The sequence below is a fragment of the Colletotrichum fioriniae genome (genome assembly GCF_027942845.1).
Source record: "Colletotrichum fioriniae strain IMI 355084 chromosome Unknown scaffold_2, whole genome shotgun sequence".
NCBI lineage: Eukaryota > Fungi > Ascomycota > Sordariomycetes > Glomerellales > Glomerellaceae > Colletotrichum > Colletotrichum fioriniae.
Window position 1 is genome coordinate 3,439,324 of NW_027076838.1, and position 24,213 is coordinate 3,463,536.

Below are 24,213 nucleotides of genomic sequence, written 5' to 3' on the forward strand. Positions count from 1 at the left end.
TTTCCCCCAAGAAATGCAGTCCTGGTGAAAGTCAATGTGCCTTCAGAAATCCCAATCCATGTTGGGCCATGAGAAATGTTGTTGAATAGAAAGGTAGACCTAGACAAGAGTCCAAGTCACACCACCAACGCGGCCGCGGCCAAGGTCGCCTAGGAGGGCCTTTAACACGGCAGGGCTGACGTCAATGTCGTTGACAGCACATCCCATGCACTTGTCAGTCACCTTGACGTCGACAGACTTGCCCTCGGCTTGAATGCGGACGGTCTTGCCACAGAGCGGGTTGCCGTTGGACTGGGAGCCCATCTTGATGTGAGAGATGGCAACAATCATGGAGTCGTCGTTGTCGGTCCAGCCACAGGCGCCAAGACCAGGATTGAAGAAGGTGATGTCGCCCTGGAAGGGGCCAGAGCTGAGATCCTGGCGAGCCATGACAGCGGGGGCCTGGAACATGCTAGTGTTAGCATCTACGAGAGGATGGTGGAAGAAGAAGAAGAAGAAAGAAGGGTTAACTTACTCGACATCCTTGTAGACACGGCAGACCGTGAAGGAAGTGAGGGGGTTGACAGCGCGGCCCTTCTTGCCCAGGCGGGTAGAGCAACCGATGTGAGTAGCCTTATCAGAGAGGAGCTGTTCTGCAGGAAAGGTCAGACAAGAAAGTCAGTAGACGAGGCGAAGACATACCAGTGGTGCTGAGGGTCTCGTAGTAGTCCTCGACAGTGGTCTGGAAGTTGTTCATGTCCTTGAAGCTAAGCCAGAGCTTGACAGCGGACACCAGAGGGTTGGTGACCTGCACGCTGTCCTCGGACAAAGAACTGAAGTAGGCGACAACCTCGCCAGCACCATCGCGCTGATGAGCAGGAGCACGGCCAATGTAGCCCTGTCTGGCGAGCAGAAGGGCCCAGGTGTCGGCGTCCTCCTTGAGGTTGTTGTCCCAAAGAATGGGAGGGGCGCCTGCCTCGGAACGAGCAGTGTTGATCATGGAGAGCGCGCGGTTCTCGTCACCACTGGCAATGGTGGCACCAGCGTGGACCATACCGACGGCAGTGAGGCCGAAAGCAATGCCGGTAACGACAGTCTTGATGCTGATCATGTTGACTGTTGTGTGTGTAGTGTGTGTGTGGGAAGATGGAGAGTGAAGTGTGTGTGGATTAAAGTGAATGAGAAGCCTGAAAGAGACAGTGGTGGATTGGAAGGTTGAAGTGGAAAAGAAAGACACAGTCTTTGAAGTTGGGTATCAAAGAAGAAGAGAAATTGAAGTGTGCGTGTGTGGGAGGAAGAACAAGAGAGAGTGATGGGTGGGAGAGAGGGCGGGTTTATATAAGGGCTCAGGATGGAGGGCTCAAGAAGTAGAGGAAGGAGCCCCAAGTCCCGTACCTTCCATTGAGCAAGTTTCTCGTCTGGAAGTCAATTTCAAAGTATTCCAGCGGCAAGAGCAATTCGGAAAGAATCGAGTTGGTGTCAGGATCGCAGCCATACTTCCAACAGGTTTGTCCTTCCCATCCAGAGTGATTCCAATGGCGACAGGCAAAGATGGCAGGTAGAGATTCCGAGATTCTCACGATGGTGGTGATACCAAAAGACTTGAACGCAGGAGCCAGAGTCTTTCAGGGGAAACTAGCACATCTTCCCTGGGGCACACATGAAGGACTGGGGGGGCGACACAACATGGAGAGACCAATGATGTAGAGCTGACCTGACCGTAATGCAATCTAGATGAAGCAACATGACAAGCCATCTCGGAATCTTCCCCGAAGCACGACAGCTGAAAATGAGAGACCAGACCGGAGGGGGCCGAAGGCCATGATCTCGACTGCTGCTTGGCAGGTATCTGAGCTGCAAGAACGTTCCTTCCTCCCTTGACAACTCCTGGATATCATAGAAGTGAAAGCACGTGATTCGAATTCAGTGGAATCTATCTGGGAAGAGTGGAAACTTAGTGAGGCCAAGCTTTGGGGGCAGGAGCATGGTTGCACTGCGTATGTACTCAAGGTGATCCCCAGACGTGGTCAGCGACAAAGACACCCCGCACAAACGTGCAGTTTTTCATGCCTGTGCAACATATCAATCATGCAGCAGTCCTGGGAGACTCCAGGGTGCCATTTTGTGAGAGCTGTCATGAGCTGTGGTGATGAGCCCTTGCCTTAGGCACAGTGGCTTACATCCCTGGGCGCTCCCTACAACCACAACACCACCCAACCGCCGACTCTTTTTGGCTCTTGTAAAACATGTCCCAGATGACGTTCAATAATGATATCTCGCGATTGCAAAGTCGAATCACAACTATTCTGCACGCATTGTTGATGTGGGCTCATCAGCCTGCCCGTACGCTCCTTCTTCCTCGGGCGGTGTGGGCTAGGCTCACAGTGTAATCCACAACCGCACGGCCCTGCCTTTGTTGCCTAAAGTGAATCGCCTCTTCCTGAGCAAGAAGGAGCGGTTACGTAAGGGACAATTTGATTTCAGCAGTTGGAAGTAAGGTATAGCATTAAAGCCGTTGTAGGGTAGTGGGCGGTTTGAGTATGGTTGTTCGAGGAATTTGGTGGCCATGTTGAGCAACCAATTGACTCCTTACATAGAAGAGCATTTGAAACAGCATGCTGCTTTCCAATTATATTGGTGGAAGCAAACTATGTGGTATGGCAGTCTGTCTAAAATGTTTGCTCGTGGCAGCGGGATCTCTACGGTTAGTCTAGCTCTCTGAGGAGGCCAGGCATAGGTACGGAAGACGTGGCATATGGACACGTCCGTCTTTGAAAAAACACTCCATGTTGCTAACAGGTGGCATCTATCCTCAAGATTCTATCAATTCAAAGAATATCTATGATCCTGTCCCAAATATCCTCGTCAAGCTCTGGGAGTCTGATGACGTTCCGCTCATACCAGCTGCGTTCGAACTCCTGCCTATTGCCTTCCGTGTCTCGATATATGGGCAACTCCCAATCCTCAGGCATGATCTTCCTCCCATAATCGTTTTCTTCTAGTTCGACGTCCAAAGCTTGATTCTTCTCCAAGACCTTGCTCCAGAACGGCAGGTGCTTCTCAAGGCCAAGTGAACCCAACAACGCAGCAAGATTCTCCTTCGCACTTTCACGCCCCTCAGCAAGGGTAGAAAGTACCTGAAAGTACTCCTTCGTGGTCGCAGCGTCCCCTCTTTCCACAATCCTGAGAAGCAGCTTAGTCCAGTGGGTGATGAGCACCGGATCAAGCGTGCCCTCGAGCATTCTGAACTCGATGGTTCCCCTCACTCGCGGGTCGTTGCTCGGCTTCGTAAAATCCCACTTGAGCGCGCCAAAGGCGGTACCGCCCTTGCATCCACGGAACGGGGCGAGCTGGCCTAGAAGGCTGGCAAGACTATCCGTAGCCCAGATCTTGGCCAGTTGACCCCGCAGCTTCCGGGGCAAGTCGTTCATGGGGACGTTGGCCTCTAAATCCAAGAGCACCTTGGTCATGACCACCTGGAGGGGGTTACTTTCCGACTTGTCATCTGCGTCCTCGAATGCAAACGCTGCGGTGTAGTCGGGCAAATCCTCGGCCTTTGCGACAGTCGCTTCGAGATGGAGAGGCTCCGTCATGGGATTCCACTGTCTCGACGGATGAACGAGGGTGTATAAAATTGGGTCAGCAACCATAATCAATGTGGCGATGCGCTTCAAGCTGCGGAGAGAAAAGCCGCGAACGCTACCTACGTGAACGTGGAGACCACAGCTGATGTCCAGCATCGGCCTCAGCCCGCCACGGAGAATCCTCAGCACGTCGACTATCTTGCCGAAATCTTTGGGCGAGTCACGCATCACGGGACTGGACATTTCTATCCCGATGTGCCCGGCGTATCCATTTTCACCAGAAGCCCAATCCGAAAGGCTGGGATCTCTCTCGATATACCAGCACTGGAACTCTGCAAGGACATCTTCGAAGAAGTGAAGGTGACATCCCGCGACGTCTGCGACAGATTGAATTCCGGGCATAGAGACCTTGCCCTCAAACTTACCTTGGAGGCCAAAGATAGTGTCGAACGTGGCGCTAAAGTGGCCTGCGTCGCAGAGTATGGTTTCTAGATGTTTTGCTGATTCGTCGTGAGCCTGGCCGCGCTCGTCTTTGGGTTGCGTACCGAGGTATTTATCCATCAGATCAGCCAGCTCGTCGCGCTCATTCTGCGTAGTGGGCCTGCTCGGACTTGGGATGACATATGGAGTGAAATGGTCGTAGACCCAGCGCTGGTCTTTGGTGTCTTTGCCAGTATGTTTGGTGTTGGTGAAAGGAACGAGGAACTCAAGTTCGATGCCGAAGGTGTACGGGGACAAGTCTCCGTCGTCTTCGAGGTTGATGGCGGGTTTGCGGAGGCGGTGAGTGTCAAGTTCCGGAACGAACGGGGTCCGGTTCAGAAGTTCATAGTATGCTGCTTGTTCATGGAGGTCAATATCTTCAAGAAATTGAGTTGTTGTGTACGAACCAGAGAATTCAAACGCAGAATTGGGCTGTTTCAACCGTTCAAGCAAACGTTCTATTCGGTCCTCAGTTTCGTTCAGGCAAAAGTTGACAATGCCGTGGCATACCTTGATCCAGTTCTCGATGGCGGCGGAGTCCAGCGTGCCGGCATGCTGCGAAAATCCTATGGTTCTCTTCATAGGGTCTTTTTCGATGAGCCTAGAGAAGTCGTAGGCGCCAGGGAAGATACCGGGTTGACCTTCCCAGTCCCTGACATGGATCTCGGTGCCATGCATGATATCTTTGAAGCTTTCGGTGGTGTTGACTCGGATAATTGCTTCGTTTTCTATGTCTGACCCGCGGATGGAGGGTGGTTCGAGCATGTTGACCTTGTTAGCAATTGGTAGACCACGGGTGAAGAAGGCTTCGGTGGGCTTACCGCGCCATTCGGCATCAGAAAGGAAGGCGTGCAAATCGGTGCTGAAAATACGTGCAAATTCGAGACCTGGAGCAACGAGTGAGCCTGGTCCGCAGTATAGAGCATGCAGCTGGTTCAGACGAGGTGAAGCGGACCAGAGAAAGGTGAGGATACGACGGACCTCTGGGAGGGTGAAGTCACGCTCGTTGGGCTTGACTTCAACGCGAAGGCGGGGAATCTCGTTTAAGGCGATGGTGAGATTCTTCAAGGCTTTAAGAGCGGAACATATTGAAATGATTATAGCCGATGTCTGTGGGGTCATGGGCATCGGCGGAGAACGAATACTGGCGAGATGCCATCTTGGGGACCCGTGTAAGTTGAGCTCTTGCTCGTCCAACGAGATATTCCAGGCACCTAGGTCAGAGCCTTGATGATTTCCAGCATCATCTGTGGTGTCAATTGCGGTAGGCAGGTCTATATGGTGGAGGCAATTTGCAATAATGAGGGCTAGGTCTTGCCGTTCTTCTTCGATCACACCTGCGTTGATTATACGGTCAACGATGCTGGCGTTTGGGGACCGACATGCCGCCAGTGACGATGCCTCCTTATCGGGGCCTTGAACGAGAAATTGAAGCTCAAATCGGACCTTCAACTGATGGCTGCCACTGGGTTGCTGGATCCTGTCCATTTTCTTCAGTTTCCTGATCTTCTTCCCGTAAGTTTGTGTTTTAGGGATAGTCTCGAGTTTTCGGGTGTTGTGTTATTATTCTCTTTATTCTGCTGTTGTCCAGAAGTCCGTGGGTATTTACATCTATCATGAAAAATATTGCTCTTGATGAGGAATTGTCTGTGATATTTATCGAATAGCATGATGTAGTTTCCAGCACTCCTAATTCACCGTGCGCGGGTTCCAGCGAGTTGCAACAATTGGACTGTGTCGCCTTGTGACGATTGCACAAAGACATCGTTCCATTGGAAAAGGCACAATCACCTTGATTAAGAACCGAAAAAGACATCCTGAAAGTGCTTCTTTGCGAGAACAGCTGCCTATTTTACAATTCCTTGTCTTTGAGTTGACGGTGAACTTTGGTAGCTCGGTGTACCTGACCGAGAGATCTCGGTGACCTCGGTGAGCCTCCTGGTCCCAATGTGGGGCTCTCGTGCTAAACCCCTTTGGAGCTGGGCCTGGGTCGGGAAACGCCGACCTGATTTTTCTGACGCGCCCTATTGCTCTCCAATGCATTTCCAACGCGATCCACATCTCATAATCGGTGCAGCGCTCCCCTTCCAGCCTCAACACCACGAATAGTTCCATCGGCGCGCAACGAGGCATCCGGCGATATAGCTCCACACGCACGCAACGTCAATCGCCAGAGTTACACGAAACGCCAATTCGTGTTTGCGCGTGCTCAACGATTGCCCCGATCCGCGCAGTCTCGTCTCGTCTCTCCCTCGAAGTGTCCCCGGCCACTTCTCCGCCGCCCATCGTCTTGCGACAACCTGCCATGACCCATTGGGTCTCATAGTCTCCCACCATGGACGCCCGACCGAAGCCCCAGGCGTTCCTGTCTACCTATGCGCCTCGAATCCGCGCCTACAACAACTCTCTCCTGACCCCGAACGTTGCCAGCGCTCCGGCCACGACTAACTCCCGGGTGACAAAGCGCGGCACGACCATCATCAACTACGCAGAAGACGGCTACGATGAAATTGACGATGACGAGGACAGCGGCCGTCGTCGCCCTACTGGCCTGCGCAGCCTGAGAAGAGTGGACGATTCGGCAATCAGCCAGGATCTGCTGGACAAGGCTGGAAAGGACACGGACGAGCCGGTCGAAGTACAGGGTATTTGGAGAGACTGGTTTGGCAAGGGACGCCAGGTGCGGAATGACCAGCAGAATTCGGCGCAAGCAGATCTGCCTTTGACCTTGATCCCCATCCGAATCGAACTCGATATTCCGTCCTTCTTGCCCCAGGTCGCCTTTCCCTCGGCGCCTCACACCGTCGACACATCACTCCCGCAATACCGAGCACAAGAAATGACGCCGCCCTACCGGCTTCGCGATACCTTCCTCTGGAACCTCCACGAGACGGTCATTACGACTGAACAATTCGCGCAAACATACGTGCAAGACCTCGACTTGCCGAACCGTCACAACCTGATGCTCGACATTGCCAGGCAGATTCGGACCCAGCTTGAGGAGTATGCCGGCGTTGCCCTGCATCCCTTGTTTCACGCGCAGTCGCAGAACTCTGGAATCAACGACGCCACCAAGCCGAACTCAATGATCAACCAGGACGAGACGCCCACTCCTGCCGCTGTAATCAGCCGCTCCGACACTCCAATGCTGAACGGCGGCATCGGAACGCCATCCCGGTTCAAGGACGCGACATCAGCACCAGATGTTACAGCCCACGCAAGCCCTATTCCTGTTGACTCGGACGAGTATGACCACGACGACGCCTACCGATGTATTGTCACTCTCAACATCAACCTCCAGTCAGCATTGTATACCGACAAGTTTGAGTGGTCTCTGCTGCACCCCCCAGGCATGCCGGAGGCCTTTGCCAGCCAAACATGTCAAGACCTTGGATTAACGGGCGAGTGGGTTCCTGCCGTCACGCATTCCATTTACGAAGCAGTATTGCGCCTTAAGAAAGAGGCGTGTGAAGCGGGTGGATTGGTGATGGGCTGGAACGGAGTACGCGAGTTCCCCAACGATGCCACGGCTGGAGCTGATGCCGGATGGCGTTACGATCCGGAGAGCCTAGCCGATCCCTGGGAGCCCAAGGTCGAGATCCTCAGCAAGGAAGAGATGGAGAAGCGAGAAGGCGACAGAGAACGGCAAATTCGCAGACTCCGCCGCGAGACTGCTCGCTTCAGCTCAACTACTGGCCTGGTGGGCGGTGTGCCATTCTCTGGATTCGGCAATGTAGTGGAAGCTCCGGAAGAAGAACGTATGGGCAGAGGCGAGCGGTCCAAGAAGAAGCGTCGCTTCCGCAGCCTGAGCCCGATAGGCCGATCTGGAACCCCTGGCGGACGCGGAACGCCAGACGTGGGATCCGGATATGGTGCAGGCAGCGGCTTGACGGACACGGAGCGCTTATCGTGGAGATGCTGGCACTGCTGTCTCTGGGGCTCGAGTGTGTGGGCGGTGAGACCTGGACCTGCAGGGCCACGGGTAAGTCACCAATTTGGCAATGAAGACGATGTGTGGGCTAACGGAAGAAATAGTCACTATGCCAGAACTGTGGATTGCTGTACGAGCGGGATGGTAAGCTGCCGCGCCAAACCAAGAATATGCATCTTACGGTCATCCGAACGGCGTGAGAGAACAACATGGAGCTCCTCACTTGTCATTTCATGGGCGGCGACGTCGGTACCATCTAGAAAGCAGGGCGAAAACGGGAGGGAGAAAGAGAAAGAGAGACATGATCCGGTGTGAAGGACGCATCGGATGATGTAGGAGGAGAACTGTGCGCTGTGGACCAGTTCTTTGTGTACATGATGCGCAGGCGGCGGTTCTGGCAGGCAGGCGTTTTACTGGGGATAATCTGGCCCTGGCCTACTGGGCAGGGCAGTCAAAGGAGTCCGGCTGCGAGCAGGGTTGCGCGATATTCCAGTTGTTTTCGGGCTAATTACGGTCGAGGTGTCCCTTTGTCGTAGGGGGAAGTATTGTAGACTATGTGTAGAGATCCAATATACACACAGACAAGCATTCTATGGGCCAGCATTTCGCAATAACCTACGGTGAGATGACATCGTGAGTAGAGGCGCAACTCGAAACTGGATTAAGCGTACTGTGTGCAGTTTACTGTATGAGAGACAGCTTACACAGTCCCCTCACTCACTTCGACCACTTCGATCTTCTCATCTCTCAAACACCCCTCTAGCTTTCATTCTTCATCTCAAAAGAAACACGTGAAGGTCACTCATCTTCCCGACAACCGTCCGTTATTCCGAACTCATTTCCGAAATGCTCAAGAAAGTATAATACGGCGAATACCCGCGGCCAGCGCCAGGCCACATGTTTCCCTGCCCAACGGCCAGCGAGTGCGACGTCGTGGCAAAGGAAAGACCAGAGATGCCGAATCGGGACGAGAAAAACCACGGAGCTCCTCGACCGTCAGCCTCCACAATTTTTCCCACAGAAAATCTTGACGCTTTCCCCTTGTTGGCATGTCATGTCACCGGGTAAACCCTTTCGATGGGGTAAGGTAGGTAAGGTAGAGTTAGAGTTGGGCTCTTGTTCTTCTTCTCTTCCCGTCTATTCCTTACCGTGTGTCCTACCTCTGCTCCAAAACTTGGGTACTACGTGGAGAAACCGACTGGCTAAACAGCCCTCCTCTCGACCCTCGTATGCCGAGTTGGGGACGAGTCACTGGGATTTCTCCGGGCGGTACCTGACTTCCAGGCTGGCCTGTGAGGCGGCATCGCCTCGCCCTGCCCGTCACTTTCATATCTGCGCGTATCACAGATCTGGGACGAGCGTGTAGTGGTGGTGGTAGTGGGGGAAAGTGGCTGCTCGCTTCTGCGCCTATGCCGAAGGGGAGGACTCTGCGCATGGTCAAGTGACTCCGCCATCTCCACCATGGGATGAGATTCCGCAGGCAGCTTGGAAAGAGGACTCTTTGAGAAGGACGGCTGGCCAGCCGATGGGGGCTGACTTGAGGTTGATGCTTTGTCGACCCATTGAGTTGCGATCCGCGTAGCTTGAGCTGCGTCCGAAGGCGCTCGATACCAAGCTCGCGCCCGGCTCTCATCGCTGAAAGAGGGAAACCAGAGTCAGCTTTGCGCGTCGATGTGCTGGGCACCGCCCGACATTCGCGGTGGTTCTAGGTTCCGTTGGATATGTTCGGACACGATTTGACTCGTTGGCGATAAGCGGAACCTGCCTGCGCTTCTCTCACCCTCATCAGATGAGATGCGTTTGCGTTCATCGGATGTTGACGACGTTCATCCCGTCTCACTCCCTCAAAGGAGGCGAACTGCGATATTGCCAGCCACACCAGCTACCCACCGATCTGTCGTTTACGCGAGGGAAGGGTCTCTGTCGCATCCCGCTCATTTCCGGCTTCATTTCGAAGCTGTCCTATATTGCGGCGGCCCGGCTGGTGCTGACGATGACGGGTGCGAACTGCGAAGGGGAAGGGTTTCATGTTCCTGAGCTTTCAGGACGACCACATGAAAGTCCAGGAAGACGGGCCCGAGATCTAGGAGGGTAGTTCATTTCACCTATGCATTGCAACCTCACGATGGATTGTGTGTGTGTGTAGTCTGTGTGTGCCTACGATAAGGCACCTCCTACAAGCGCTCACGGCTTTCGTTCCCTTTGTTGCCGAACAGCCCAGCTAGTCGGCTCAGCAGCCGCAGTAGCTCCTCGTCAAGTTGTCGTGGGACTTCCAGGAATAGCTAATGGGACCCCACGAGGCTCATTGCTTCGGCTTCGAAGCTGCTCATGTCCCGATAGCTGCAAGTGATGCTCCACAAGACAGCATGACTACCTAAGCATGCTACTAGACACCGGAATGGTCTCGATTCGGATGTACGCAAAGGGGAAAACAGCTCATCAGTACCTGACTTCTCGCAGCCATCTCCATACGACGCAGCGAAGATCCCTCAGATCTATCTTCGCTTGAGGCCTTTCGGAAATCCATGCTCCAGGGGCGGATGTCCTTCGGCTACCAAAGCCTCCTCGCTTGTGTAGCCATTGTCAGCGAGGTCCTAGACGATCAGAGCGAGATGGTCTTTTAAAGGACGTCGTTGAATTTGTCGCGGCTACCAATGCTGATCACCACCTAATTCGGTGAACGCTTTGGACCTTTGCCACGGATTGTTACTGCTACATTTTGGAGGCTGAGCTCAAGCTTCTCAAGCTTTTTGGCTTCTTGCTCGCCCAGGAACTCTAGTTCTCTGGTCATCACGGGTAAATTCAAAAGCCCTCTTGGCAAGTTGCGACGTGGGGCCGTTCCGTCTCTCGGCGGTAGAATCTTGGCTTCGCGAGGGTTTCTTCCTCGCTCAACGTCGGAACCGGGATTGTCATTGAGTAACATCGCACCGTGATGAAGACCAAGAAAAGGATTTCCCATAATATCCGTACCGCAGTACCGCAATACCGCAGTCTCTTCAGCCACATACACACACAAACATACATGTACACACACACACACACCTGCAGAGAGGCAACGTGACCAGTCACAAGTGGTGTGGTGGCAGGCCCTGCTCTTAACGCATGCAATATGGGACAGCACCTCCCGCCTCCAAATTGAATCAGGGCTCCATTGAATCTCGCACCAATTTGTTTCTGAACCCATCGGTCTGGTAGGCATTAATTGTCATTGATTGAAAGCGTTGATCAATTAATCAAGTACGTAAAGTTTAGAGAGCCAAGCTGGGGCCCAGCATATTGGCAGAACAGAGCCGCTTCGCTTGTCGAAAGAGCTTGACGACGTCAATGTTCAACGACGAATTCTCGTCAACGACATGTCTGAATACCACGGAGATTCGACCCTTGCCGGCGTCCCAAAGAATGAAAAATGTGGCGTTCTCACTCTCTCTCCGCACAAGCAAGGAACAAGAGCGGGCGCGTGGCAGTCAGTGCCGGAATGGCTAATAGCGTTATGCGGGGAGAAGGTTCTCTCTTCCCGCTCATGATGTGCAAACACAAAAGTCGGGGAGCCTGGAGGCGGGCGATCCCTGCAAATTGCGGGGAGCGAGATGCCTAAAAGAACACTTCGCGTATCTCTAATTCTCTTATCAGTCGAATCACTAGAAGGGGTCTTGAAGCCGCATCCTTAAGGTAAGGTAAATAGCTCCCATGGTAGTGTGAAAAACATGTGTGAGTGAGAGTGAGACTTCACTCAGGGGAACTTGGGTGGAATTAGACTAACAACGGACCAAGTCTTTCGGGATCTTCGGGGAGCCATCATGATCACGAGGGATGCACAATTTTTTCCTTCTTCCTCATGCGAGATGATTCAGGTTATGCCATCCCACGATACCGGCCTCCCACTCTGTCAAAAAAGCCTTCTATTTTTTCTCTCTTTTGTGACGATTCGAGGCGCGTAGTACTCGGCGCAAGGCCTCCGTGCTATGCGCAGGGGTAAGAAAAGTGCTCCAATGAGGAAAGCCGCGGGGACAAGTCCAAATTGGGACGAGAAACTTACCACCACCTCAACTCACCTCCTCTCACACACACACATGGCACTCGTTTTCTGTGCGACCCGGTTCTCCGTAGTGAGAACGGGATGTGTGAGTGTGTGACCAGCCGCATGGCCGGATGTGACATCGTGTCATTTCTCTCCCTGGCTCGGGACTGAGGGCGAGAACCTGTAAGCCCACGGGTATGGGGTCAACATACCTTGTGCTGGCAAGAGGGTGGCAGAATGGTTCGACGCTCATACATCCTTAGTCTCTATTCCTACTACTATGAGCATTCTTATTATTACTACTATGCTTTCAGTTCTTTGCTCTCTAACTATTCCGTTAGTAATATATTCTCAGAAGCTTAGCAGGGGAAGAATAATGAAGGTAGATGTGATAGGAAAGGGTGTTGCTCATGTGTTGGCCGGCATACTCTCTGGCCACCCACTCGGCTAGTCAGTGTCTGTACCTTGCGGCTTACCCCAAAATCAAAGAAATGCGGTGCAGTTTCTCCAATTGCCTATTTGGGCAAGCAAAGCATAAACTTTGGGTTGACGACGACGCATCGTGGTTCCTGGCACTTACACGCGCTACCCCTCTCCTTCGATGCTCCATTCCACCCAGGCTGCCGAGTCTAAGTCAATGGGTGTAGGTGGACCCCTCGATCATGGTCACTTCAAGTCCAGCTGGTACCTTGGGTTCCAGATCGTTTGCGGCCCGGATGCCGTGAGCTCCTTCGGATCTTCGCTTCCTCTCGTCGCTAGACTAGTCGATCATGGGGTTGGATGTCACATCGAACCAAGCTTGAAGAGTGGAACGCGGCTGCAGAAGAGGCGAAAGACTCGAAATTCGATGGCAAAGTATCGTCGAAGACTGTTGAGAAGCTTCTATATAAGTCTAACGGATCTCCTCATCCAGAAATCCCATTCCCCATCCCTCTCATCCTCATCTCAATCACCCTTCCCTCCCTCAACACCACCACAGTCCAAGCATTCACAATGCAGACCAAATTCGCCGCCCTCCTTGCCCTCGCGGCCGCCGCCCGCGCCCAGCAAGTCTGCACCTCCCAAGCCGAGACCCACCCGTCCCTCACCTGGCAAAAGTGCGCCGCTGGCGGCACCTGCACCAACGTCGCCGGCTCCGTCGTCCTCGACTCTAACTGGCGATGGGCGCACACCGTCGAGGGCTCGACAAACTGCTACACGGGCAACACGTGGAACGACACCCTCTGCGCTAGCGGGCAGGGCGCGGCCTGTGCGACAAAGTGCTGTGTTGACGGCGCGGACTACCCGGGCACCTACGGCATCACCGCCAGCGGCAACGAGCTTAACCTCAAGTTCGTGACTACGCACGCCTATGGAAAGAACATTGGTAGCCGTGTTTACCTCATGGAGAGCGAATCGAAATATCAAGCCTTCACACTCTTAGGTGACTTAACCCCTATGGTCTTGATCTTGATGTTCGAAGACTGACTTTGACCAGGCAACGAGTTCACCTTTGATGTCGATGTTTCCAACATTGGCTGCGGCTTGAACGGCGCTCTTTACTTCGTCTCCATGGACCTCGACGGTGGTCTGTCTAAGTTCTCTACCAACAAGGCTGGTGCCAAGTACGGTACCGGATACTGCGACTCGCAGTGCCCCCGCGATGTCAAGTTCATCAACGGTGTTGTAAGTCACAACTCCTACTTTCAAACTCATATATCAAAAGCTCACATTAAACTTCTAGGCCAATGTCGACGGCTGGAACCCCTCCAGCAACGACGCCAACGGTGGTGTCGGTAACCTCGGTGCTTGCTGCGCTGAGATGGATATCTGGGGCAAGTCTTCTCCCTTTCTACCCCCTTTTCACCACCCCTTTACTACACATCAACATGAACAAATAACTAACAACCCTCACAGAGGCCAACAAGATCTCCACGGCCTACACCCCTCACCCCTGCCAAAACAGCGCCTACCACTCCTGCACAGGCAACGCCTGCGGCGGAACTTACTCCACCGACCGCTACGCCGGCGACTGCGACCCCGATGGATGCGACTTCAACTCCTACCGCCAGGGCAACAAGCTCTTCTACGGTCCCGGCTCCGGCTTCACCCTCGACACCACCCAGAAGCTCTCCATCGTCACCCAGTTCATCAAGGGCTCCGACGGCGTCTTGTCCGAGATCAAGCGCTTCTACGTCCAAAACGGCAAGGTCGTCCCCAACTCCGAGTCCACCATCGCCTCGAACCCGGGTAACTCCCTCACCACCGACTTCTGCACCAAGCAGAAGCTCGCCTTTGGCGACACCGACGTCTTCAAGGCAAAGGGCGGCTTCGCCAAGATGTCCGAGGCCGTCGCCGCGCCCATGGTCCTCGTCTTGTCGCTCTGGGACGACCACTACGCCAACATGCTCTGGTTGGACTCAACCTACCCCGTCGACGGCGCAGGCAAGCCCGGCGCCGAGCGCGGCTCGTGCCCGACTACCTCTGGCGTCCCCGCCGACATCGAGGCCAGCGTCCCCAACTCCAACGTCAAGTTCTCCAACATCAAGTTCGGCCCCATCAACTCCACCTTCGCCTCGGGCTCCGTCGTTAACCCCGGAACCGGTACCACTACCACCTCGGCCCGCCCCAGCACCATTACTACGTCGGTCCGTACGTCGTCTACCGCGCCCGCTACCGGTACCGTCGCCAAGTACGGCCAATGTGGTGGCCAAGGGTGGACTGGAGCTACTGCTTGCGTTTCTGGCAGCACTTGCACCGTCGTCAACCAGTGGTACAGCCAATGTCTCTAGATGGGCTCTTGAAGAAGCGGACCGACACCCTTTGCGGTAGCCTCTTGCCAGTGACGAGTTGAAAGATTGGGATACAAAGGGGTTATAAAGGGAAGCATATGTGAAAGGGATAAAAAGGAGGGTACGGAACTCGATGAAAGCGTCCCCTCTGTTTCGCATTGTCTGCATTTCTCTTGGAATTTGTCGAAACGAAGAACACACATTTCATGTACATATTCTCAACCATTTTCTCACACACCGGGCGTGCTTCTCACGCCTGGTGTATCAGTATATAAATCAAATCATTCGCTTACTAAAAATCGGTTCTTGAGGTGCTTCGAAATTGACCGAGCCCCTTTACATTCAACACGACTCCCTAGATGTTACATATATAGTAAAGACCAGCTCCAAGTCCTAGCTCCTATAATTTGTCGCAGGAATTTTTCCATAGCCATGAGTTATACAGTCATCTTCGGTGCCACATTCATCCAAGTCAAGGAGTCCATAGTAGTACAAAAGGGCATGAAAAGTATGCTGATCTGGCAACGGGGATTTGTCTCGATCCAATCACTCGTCTCAACTTCATTCAACATCAAAATCGCCGATTACAGCACGCGTTAGCAGTTGTATATCAAAATGTGACGACGAGTTTTACGCCTTTCTATTGTTAAATCATGATCCATGACTGTCCACTATACCTACCATGCGGAGGCGCATCGCTGCAACCGCTGTCCGCAAAATCAATTCAAAACCTCCCGCCGCCCGTGACTCCTTGGTATACGGTATATAATACACACACGCCAATACCCAAAACAAACACACTGCTATTTGCTCTCCCCCTTTTCCAGATTCCTACGGACTAAATCATGCTTGTGGCCAGACGCTCGCGGCGGGGCTCGGGTTGTTCATGCCCATGTTGAGAATGGCATCGATATCGCTCATGCCCTCATTCTCCAGGACATTCAATAGCTCCACTTGCTGTTGCTGGCTCAGACTACCTTGTCGCTCTTGTGACCAATTGAACGGACCGCCGAACTGGTCAAGCCCCAAGCCGGGGTTTTGTGAGTTAAAGCCATTGACCTGCAACGAGTCGCCAAAGAAACTGTTGCTCATCGAGCTGAAGGCGTCGGGATTGATAAACGGAGGCGGCGGATTAAACCAGTCCGTTGTTGGATTATAATTCGGCAGCGGGCGTTGTGGCGCACCGGGATTCGATGTCGGTGGTGCACCAAATCCACCAGGTCCTCTACTTCCAGGAACAGGCGGCGGAGGCGGCGACATGTTCGTGCTGTGCTGAACCATGGTTGGTGTTCCGTGCTGAAGAACAAGTGGCGAGGATTGTGACATGGCCGGAGTTCCCATCGGGGGTGGTGAGATGGTCGAGCTTGATGGCGTACCTACAGGGCCGCTGTTGAACGAGTCTGGAGGTGTGGGCATGGCGTTGTTGATGGTGCTAGGAGGTGATGAGGATGAATTATAACCGGGTGTGGTCGTCGCCGGCGGTGTAGAGTCTTCCAGTGGAGACTCAGGAGGGTAGGCAGAGAAGCGGCGACCGCCCGGATTCATGTTGGGATTAGCATCGCCAGATGAGTTGCCCCAGATCGAGTTGGAACGGAACGTTGGGTGAGGGGGGAAGTTGGGATCCCATTGGTATGTGTTCATCGACTCAGGGGTAGCATCGAAAACAAAGCCAAACTGTGGTGGGTTGTGCGGTGGGTTAACCTTGAATGTCGGTCCACCACCTGGCGCTGTTGATGCCGAGACCTCTGAGCCTTGAGGAGAGTTGCCATCAAAGAGAGAAGGAGGCGTCGTAAAAGTACTCGACGCTTGCAGGATAGGGGTATCTCTGGCCTCATAGCTCTGGAGACATGCCTTGGCAAAGATGGAATAGAGCTGCACAGCTTGAGCAGTCCCCGGCCAGCGCTCAGTGCATCGCTCCAGAATATCCAACGTCTGATCACTCAACTCTTCCACCTCATCACGGGGGTGGGCCTGTCGTATCTCGGGATACGAGACCGTCCAGAGCAGTGTGTTGAGAGACATGTAGAGGTTGAGGAGGAACACCCAAGTAATATCGACTGCTGCCTTTTCCATCTGCTGCTTCGACAAGTTGATGATGTATGATGCCCCTTCGAAACAGATGCCCGCAGCTCGTGGAGATGGTTTGGGTACTTGCGGGGATGGCCGGTAGAGGAAAATCCGCATTTGGTGGTAACGTCCAGTGAACCTACAGACAATTGGTTAGAAAAGTCTCGTAATGGAGGGAATCAGTACACACCATGGCCTGCACCAAGCCGGATTCTGAGGTGAAGAATCGATCCAGTTCTGAATGTCTCTCTCCATCTTTGCGAACCAGGGGTGGCTTTCATCCCTGGGCTCTTCGCGCTTCTTCTCGTAGAGCACTCTCCTGATCTCGGCCTGCTCCATGCGCATTTTAAAGAAATGCAAAGCCACCAGCTTGTTCTCGCTTGGAGGCCCCTGGCCAATGCCGTCGGCCGTGATATACTCGTCGTCCACAGTCGCAAATGGCTCCACATCCATCCGGTCGTCAGCCTTGGAGAATCCGTTGGGTCGGCCCATGCTGTGTGCTAGGCCAGCTTCCATAGAAGTGATGATGTAGGCAAGACGGCGGCGCATATCCAGGGTCAAGGGGTCCAGGAGATTCCCGGCGCCAATGGTCTTCTCATCAGTCAAGCCTTCTGCCTGACAAACCCGCGTGGCCATGCCAACCATGTAGTATACGGCGGTTCTTGTGGGGGTCAAAAGGGAGTATTGGCCGATGAGCGCCAAACTCTGTAGAGACTTGAGATCCTTTGGCCGGGACACTTGCTCAAAGTGTTCCATGGCAGCCAAATAGTAGCTGTCGGCCAGACCGGCATACTGAGGATCCATCTTTTGCAGCGAGATTGCAAATACCATGCGGACGATGAGGTTTTTGTAGGGATCTTGGTCACCGGCATACACTGCCTCTAGGTCGTCCAAGAACATTTTCTCGTGCAACGTTGGCCAAAATACTTGGGCTGTTCACAAAGTCAGTCGAGGACTAAGCCGAGAACGAGGAAGAGGGGCACTTGCATCGTTGGCAAAAGACATCCACGAGCTTATTGGCGATAGGCCTAGTCGGCAGGCTCTGGGCAGGGTGAGCGCTGATCATGGGATAACTCTTTTTTCGATCCCTCGTCATGACGATGGACTGCATGCGCGTCATCCTCCGCGCTCGAACTTCGGGAATCAACTCGGAGATTCGCTTCGAGTCGGTAAAGAGCTTTGCGCCCTGAACCAGCAAGCGTGTCATCGCGATGCCGCTACTCGGACCCAGGTAGCGGGGAGTCTCGTCGGTATCATTCAGGCGAACCAGGCCGCCGGGCCGCACAATATCCTCGTCGAGATGGGAGAACTCGCTGTCGTCGTCGGTGTACTGGCGTAGCTCGGCCTCAAGGGCGCGCACCTTTTCTTGCAGCTTAATGACATAATTACGGTTGATCTTCTTTCCCTTGGTAGTATCATAGTATTCGCAAACCGAGCCGGCGCGTTCGCACGGGAGACAACGGGGTAGAGTAGGGTCGCATCTTGTTTTACGCTACAGAATTAAACAAGTCAGCCGTGGTCTACGAAAGGCCATCTGCATCTTCACTTGTCGAAAGCCCACGAAGAGGCGCCGGGTTTACGGGGAAAGGCTCCGACATACCTGGCGGCAGCGGCAGCAAGCCGTCAGAGTGTGGGCAATACGATTGGAGGGCCCGTCACTCTCTGGATCTTCGCGACTGGTAGGAGGAGCGCGGGAAGGGCCCGGGTAGAGTTGGGGAGGAGCGTTAGGAGGCGGGTGGTGATGGTAGGGCGGGTTTCGTGGCATCATGTTGCCCAGGCCATGACGGTAGATGTCCATGGGCCGGGATATAGAGACTGAGGCTATTCGCCCAGTCGACCTTTGTGTATCTAAGCGAGGAGATCACAAACGCGCCTTATGGTACAGACGATGATTTGCCTTTGCCTGGTTAAGAAAGCTTGCAGGGAGCCGGCGAGGGCGGGTAAGGTAGTATGTAGTCGTCGTTGAGAGTTGTTCACACGATGGAGTGGGCGTCGTTTACGGGGCGGAGGCGTACGTGGGCGAAGGGATCGGTGGAGCGCAAGGGCGGGCAGAATGTCTCATGGTTCGGCTGACGAGGGATGCGATAGTAGGTCGAGGGTATCGTGAAGACAGAGGGTCCTCTTGTCTCGCCAGTCGCGTGTGTGGTGGACTCGGCGGTTGTGTAGGCTATGTTTGTACGCCGGGCTGGGAATGGTCGAATAGGTCCAAGAGGAGACGGGAGACGGGCAGCGGGCGTGAAGAGACGACAAGGTCCACAATTGAAGGTACCGCTGTTTGCTGCTGGCTGCTGCGCCGAAAAAGGTGACAAAGTGATACAGGGCAGAGAGACCGGGAGGAGAGAACTGCCCTGGAGTGCCGTCCAGTTGATTGTCCGCCCGCAATTCCGCAATGCGTGGTGGTCAGTCACCTATTGCTGGGTACTATTTGGGTAGGAACCTAGGTAGGTAGGTATGGAGTATTCCGTATCCCGTACGTTAAGGTACGACGAGGAGAGGGTAGCTGTTGGCGTAGTAAGGCACGGCAAGGTACTTCGGTTTGCTGTCGTGCTCGGTACCTGTGAGCAATGTTCAAAGGGCATGGGCGGTGGTCCAGCAGAGCAGGGCAGGAGGGCGCCGGGGGAGGGAGGGAGAGAGGAGAGATCCTGGAAAGAGAGGAAAAGGTACATGAAGACTAGGCGCAGACCAGGGCGCGATGAGGCGAAGTGGGATGTACTACCGAGGTATACACTACAGTACCTTACTTGTAGAGTGAGGTGGGAGGGAGACGTGCTGAGGCGGGAGCTGGACGACAGCCCAGATGCGAGGAAGGCACGACCTGAATGTCGAAAGGACGCTACCTACCCTCGCTACCCACTCGCAAGGTCTCGGCTGTTCATTCGCTAATCAGAAGAATCGGCCAGGGCGACGGTCAAGGTTCGCGGGTACCAAGTGTCGGTAGGGGCGTTTCAGAACCATTGCAGTGGGGACCTTAGCAGAGCTTCGTTAAGACTGGACGACCTGACACTCCCGTTCCTTTCTTGAGATACCTTGCACAGTAACATCATCTCCATTCCCGTGCTTCATCACGACACTTTTATGAGTGACAGGAAGGGATACAAGTGACAGAGAAGGGAACATTAGATAACGGGATGAAGCCTCCAAAGACTCGTCACAGTCGCAATGGAGGTGGGCGCGGTAGGTGGGCGGGATCCAGGATGAAGGGATCCATAATCCATACCGTGGATACGGAGTACGGACTACCTTACGGAGTACTGACTTCAGACAATAATGTCCCGTGGGCCGTGGATACTACATAGTACATACAGACTAGAGAATACTGGCCAGATACTGGTGCGAAATGGCACTGACTGGATATTGGAAGTGGACAGCCAAAGGGTAGACCTGCTTCATTGGGCCCATTAGATATGCACAGGTACAGGTATCCGTACAGAGTAAGGTAGTCATGGACTCATGGCGGCATCATCCATGGCCGTGGATACACAGATCCATACAATGGCCAATAAATCCGGCAGACGGGACAAATGCCTCCTCGTCTGAAAGCCAGCCCTACCTGGTTTCGAGCCGTGGGTTAACGAGTTTGGGGTCCGCGAAGTTTGAACAGGCTCAAACCGAGTGGGTGAGCAGGAGGGCAAGGTATGAAGGCGGGCAGCAATAGCACGGAACATGCGGAAATGGCATGCATGGGAGCGGCTATTGACTGACAATTCCCGGCTTGGTGTTGTTTTTGTGCTGGGAACCTGGACGGGTTTTACGATGTTTTTTCTCATACGATTTTTTTTTTTCTCATTTAGTGTGTCTTGGTGTGAACAATAGCCATATATACGTGTATTCGGTGAAGATGGTTATCATGCATGTGCGTAATTCATCTAAGGAGAGAGGTGAGGAGTGTCGTTGTGGCTGACTGATATGGAATGCGCCTGCCTTCCTGCACCACCTTACTCGAGAGAGGTCGAGCGAGGACCTTTCGCTCCTTCCTCTGCCCATGGCCTTAGCTCCTTCCGGCTACCAGAAAGTCAAAGCACAGCCATCCAAGTCTCTGGATCGTTGGATGCTTGACTCTTGACGGTCCTTCCTTCCTGTCTCTGAGTCCGCGTGCCTGCCGTGCTTGCCTCATCCCACCTGGCACCCAGCACCTCCTGCGTCCTGACCCCCCCGGTGTGCCCCGCCCCTGCCCTTCGAAAGAGGTCGGCCTTGCCCCGCTCTTTCCTTCCTTTCTGCTTCCATGATCATCTCCCCCAAAACTCTGATCATCTGATTCGCCGTAGTCTCCACTTACTAGACCCACCTCTCCAAACAGTCAAACACCATTGAGGCTGGGCTTTCCTGTCGAGACGCGGGAGGAGGGCACAGGGAAAGCTACTGCTGCTGCAGTGGGAAAGCTGCACTGAGTGACTGGGAAGCTGCCATTTGCAAAGCGTAAAAGTTACGACTCCAAGTGCAACAGCGAGTGAGAGACATGCAGCCGATCCCTCCATTCTCAGGCTTTTGTGTGTGTGACAGTGCCCGCCAATGACATGTCATGCCCGACTCACCCTTTTCTCACATTCCCATCTCAACTTCCTCATCGGACTCGACTGCCACCACCTCCGGTCTGACGGAACACCCACCCGGTAGCATTTCTACCTCGCCATCCCGTCCCTTGCTTCCCCCAGGCCGCCCAGTCCACGTTACAAGGCGGCGACCATGAACATCTATTCTTTGGTACGCGGCACGGGTACGGACTCACATCATCACCATCATCATCATTATCATTATCAGGGAAAGACGATGTACTGATTTGATGCCTACGGTACTGATACAGAAAATACGATGAACACATCCATGCAACCATGAGAGACGTGCCCGCACATCCACCAGGAGAAAATGTCCCAAATGGAATGACGGATACATGACTAACCGCCGTCAACCACCAGCCTCCCATGATCTTCATCTACCCGTACTCCGATCTTCCAGAACCCTACAGAGTACGGAATAACAGGGCAGCATACAGGCAGACTGCGGATACAGAGCACGAAATATCCTTCGTCACACCGTCTCTTCGTCCGCGGCCGCCGCCCAACGCCGCTGCATGCATTCGCGGCTCTATCCCTTTTACCCCGCCCTAATCCTCATTTCGAAGGATTCCCGACGCTCGAGGAGCCTTTTCTGGACTGAACCCTTGATTCGGCTGCACTAGCACTCGCTGCCCCTTCCATTTCTGACCTGGCATCCAGGCTTGTCGATTTCTAAATTCTCTGTCAAGCATTGAGGATCCGAGTAAACTTGACTCGGTGTACCTAGACTACCGTACGCAGCAGGTATCCCAACGCTACCGCGTACCTACCTCCGTCGACGGATCCTGCTCCTGGCCACTTGGTGTTATTGAATCAACAATGCTACCTCTTCAAAAGGCACACTTCAGGGGCCTTCCTCAAGCGCTACTTACCTCGCAGTATTACTCATGAGATCGACGACCCGACAGACAAGGTTCGCAGGGAAGAGAAAGAGAGAGGAAAAAATGACAGAAATTTTTCAAGAAAAAAAAGTCAACACCAGTCGTCCAAAACAATATCGCCTTGTGGGACGGAAACAACGGCGTGCCCTGCATGAGATGACATTTTTCATGGACCCCTCCAGCAAGTGGGGGAAATCCAAGCACCCACGAGCACCATGACACCGCACCAGGACGACACGGACGAGCACGGCACGGCACTTTTCTAAGTCTCTCGCTCCCACTTGAGCGGCGCCAATGGATATGCATGATGGCGCATGCATATCCATTGGCGCCGCTCAAGTGGTTTTTGTCTCAGTCCGGACCTGCAGCAATACAACTGTCTTGACCGTCAATCTACAGGACCTGTCAGTCTGGCGTGGCATTTCGGTCTGGACACGCCCATTGCAAAGACTAGAGGGCGTTGGCGGCTTCTTCTGAGTCAACCACTGCCCTTCCTCTGCCTATCCTCAAGCGACGATCTCCAAGACTCGAGATGCCTTCTCTCCACGAGCCCACCTCAACTGATGGGCGCGTACCTACGATGTACCGGCAGCCGAACAGAGCTGCTCTGCGTGAGCTTTCATAATCATCACCTTATCGCGTCGCAAGATCCACGTCTCCGTCCTTTTCGTCCCGAATTGCCAGTGTCTTGGTCCGCTATGCCCGATTCGGCGATGCGCATCTTGTGTGCTTGGCAGACCGCGGCAAGCCAAAAACGCAATTCACGACTGCAATGCATGGTGCTCGCTGTTAGCATCGTCTTGGCTCTCATCTTGTTTCTCCTGTGCGGCTGGCCTCGTCGCTTCGATCGATTAAACACCTACAAGGGTTGTACGGCGCGGCCGAAGAACGGTAAGCTGAGCCTTCAAGAAAACATTGATTCTGGAAATGCCGTGCAATGCGCTCGGCAGCTCATCTATCTGGTGATGGAAGGAGCGTGGGGCCAGCAAGATCCTCGTGCCCTCGAAAAACGCCTCTAGCTTCGCCTTAACCGTCTGTAGTCACCTATCACAGCTTGAAATACATCGGATACATACGAATGTTCGGCCTGGAAGACCCGAAGCAGGCTTCCACCAACATACGAACAGACGCTCAAGTTCAAGGTCAAGGTCGAGCCTTCGAGGCCGGCTGGCGCTGGCGAATAAGTCGACGACGTCTACGGTCTTGGATGTGAGACGGGTCCAAGCAGAACCTTATCACTACCTACCTACGACGGCCGCACTCTCGGTCTGCCGGCCCCCAGGCTGTCACCCCCTTGGCCCCTGGCTGTCTTGAGCTTCTCCTCTCGTTCGCGGATCGTCGGATTCGCGGTTCGCCTTCTATTTTTGTTCCAGAATATTGCATCTGCCGGTTCCAAATTGCATCGTTGGCACGTTGTGTCGTCAATCCTCGTCGAGATCGGGGGCCCCGACGACGGCCTGTCCCCCCCGTCCAAGAAATAAAGCTGCAGAGAACCCTGGAAGCTTTCTCAGCCCAATATCCATCGACAAGCAGCTGCCAGTGGCTGCCCAGGGGAAAGAGAAGGAGAATGGGACGGGCTTTATCTGGCAAGGCAAAAAGAGGGCAGTCAGGGTTCAGGGGTGGCTTGTATTCTGTACTTTCAGTGTCCATTCCGTGACCCGCCGTGCCCGCCTCCCACAGCTTTCGTCAGGTTCAGGGAAACGGAGGAGCCCAGGCGGGGTAAACGTCGACCCTTCAGTCGGCGTCGGTCGCACAAGAGAGGGGAAAGGCCGTGTCAACGACTGTGCCGCCGATCTCCAGCGCAGAGAGACTCGGAGTCTCAGAGTCTCGCTCCCACAGATTACGCCGCCGTTGGATGCGCCTGGTGGCAGCACCAAAGTTACAAGCTACAACCAACCATCCCCGCGCAATACGAACCACCCAAACCGTCCAGTCCAGCCCAGGTCGAC

General features: G+C 53.9%; 5 protein-coding genes across 5 annotated transcripts; 2 read left to right on the forward strand and 3 right to left on the reverse strand.

Moving 5' to 3' along the window:
* Positions 1 to 99: 99 nt before the first annotated feature.
* On the reverse strand, positions 100 to 1,090 carry N0V96_002738 (uncharacterized protein; the record flags this gene model as incomplete). The annotated part of the gene is made up of 3 exons (XM_065756612.1): positions 100 to 451; positions 515 to 632; positions 682 to 1,090. 3 exons carry the CDS (start codon positions 1,088 to 1,090, stop codon positions 100 to 102), a joined length of 879 nt encoding a protein of 292 aa, XP_065614981.1.
* A 1,717-nt stretch (positions 1,091 to 2,807) lies between these two features.
* Positions 2,808 to 5,171, reverse strand: N0V96_002739 (uncharacterized protein; the record flags this gene model as incomplete). The annotated part of the gene is made up of 1 exon (XM_053187213.1): positions 2,808 to 5,171. The coding sequence occupies one exon, from the start codon at positions 5,169 to 5,171 to the stop codon at positions 2,808 to 2,810; it is 2,364 nt and encodes a 787-aa protein (XP_053054717.1).
* A 1,207-nt stretch (positions 5,172 to 6,378) lies between these two features.
* SFH1 (Chromatin structure remodeling complex protein sfh1) lies at positions 6,379 to 8,174 on the forward strand (the record flags this gene model as incomplete). The annotated part of the gene is made up of 2 exons (XM_053187212.1): positions 6,379 to 8,025; positions 8,079 to 8,174. The coding sequence occupies 2 exons, from the start codon at positions 6,379 to 6,381 to the stop codon at positions 8,172 to 8,174; spliced, it is 1,743 nt and encodes a 580-aa protein (XP_053054716.1).
* Positions 8,175 to 12,985: 4,811 nt separating this feature from the next.
* N0V96_002741 (uncharacterized protein) lies at positions 12,986 to 14,763 on the forward strand (the record flags this gene model as incomplete). The annotated part of the gene is made up of 4 exons (XM_053187211.1): positions 12,986 to 13,415; positions 13,470 to 13,657; positions 13,716 to 13,776; positions 13,889 to 14,763. The coding sequence occupies 4 exons, from the start codon at positions 12,986 to 12,988 to the stop codon at positions 14,761 to 14,763; spliced, it is 1,554 nt and encodes a 517-aa protein (XP_053054715.1).
* Positions 14,764 to 15,606: 843 nt separating this feature from the next.
* N0V96_002742 (uncharacterized protein) lies at positions 15,607 to 18,628 on the reverse strand (the record flags this gene model as incomplete). Its single annotated transcript, XM_053187210.2, has 4 exons — positions 15,607 to 16,969; positions 17,021 to 17,762; positions 17,818 to 18,322; positions 18,431 to 18,628. 4 exons carry the CDS (start codon positions 18,626 to 18,628, stop codon positions 15,607 to 15,609), a joined length of 2,808 nt encoding a protein of 935 aa, XP_053054714.2.
* Between the last annotated feature and the right edge of the window lie 5,585 nt (positions 18,629 to 24,213).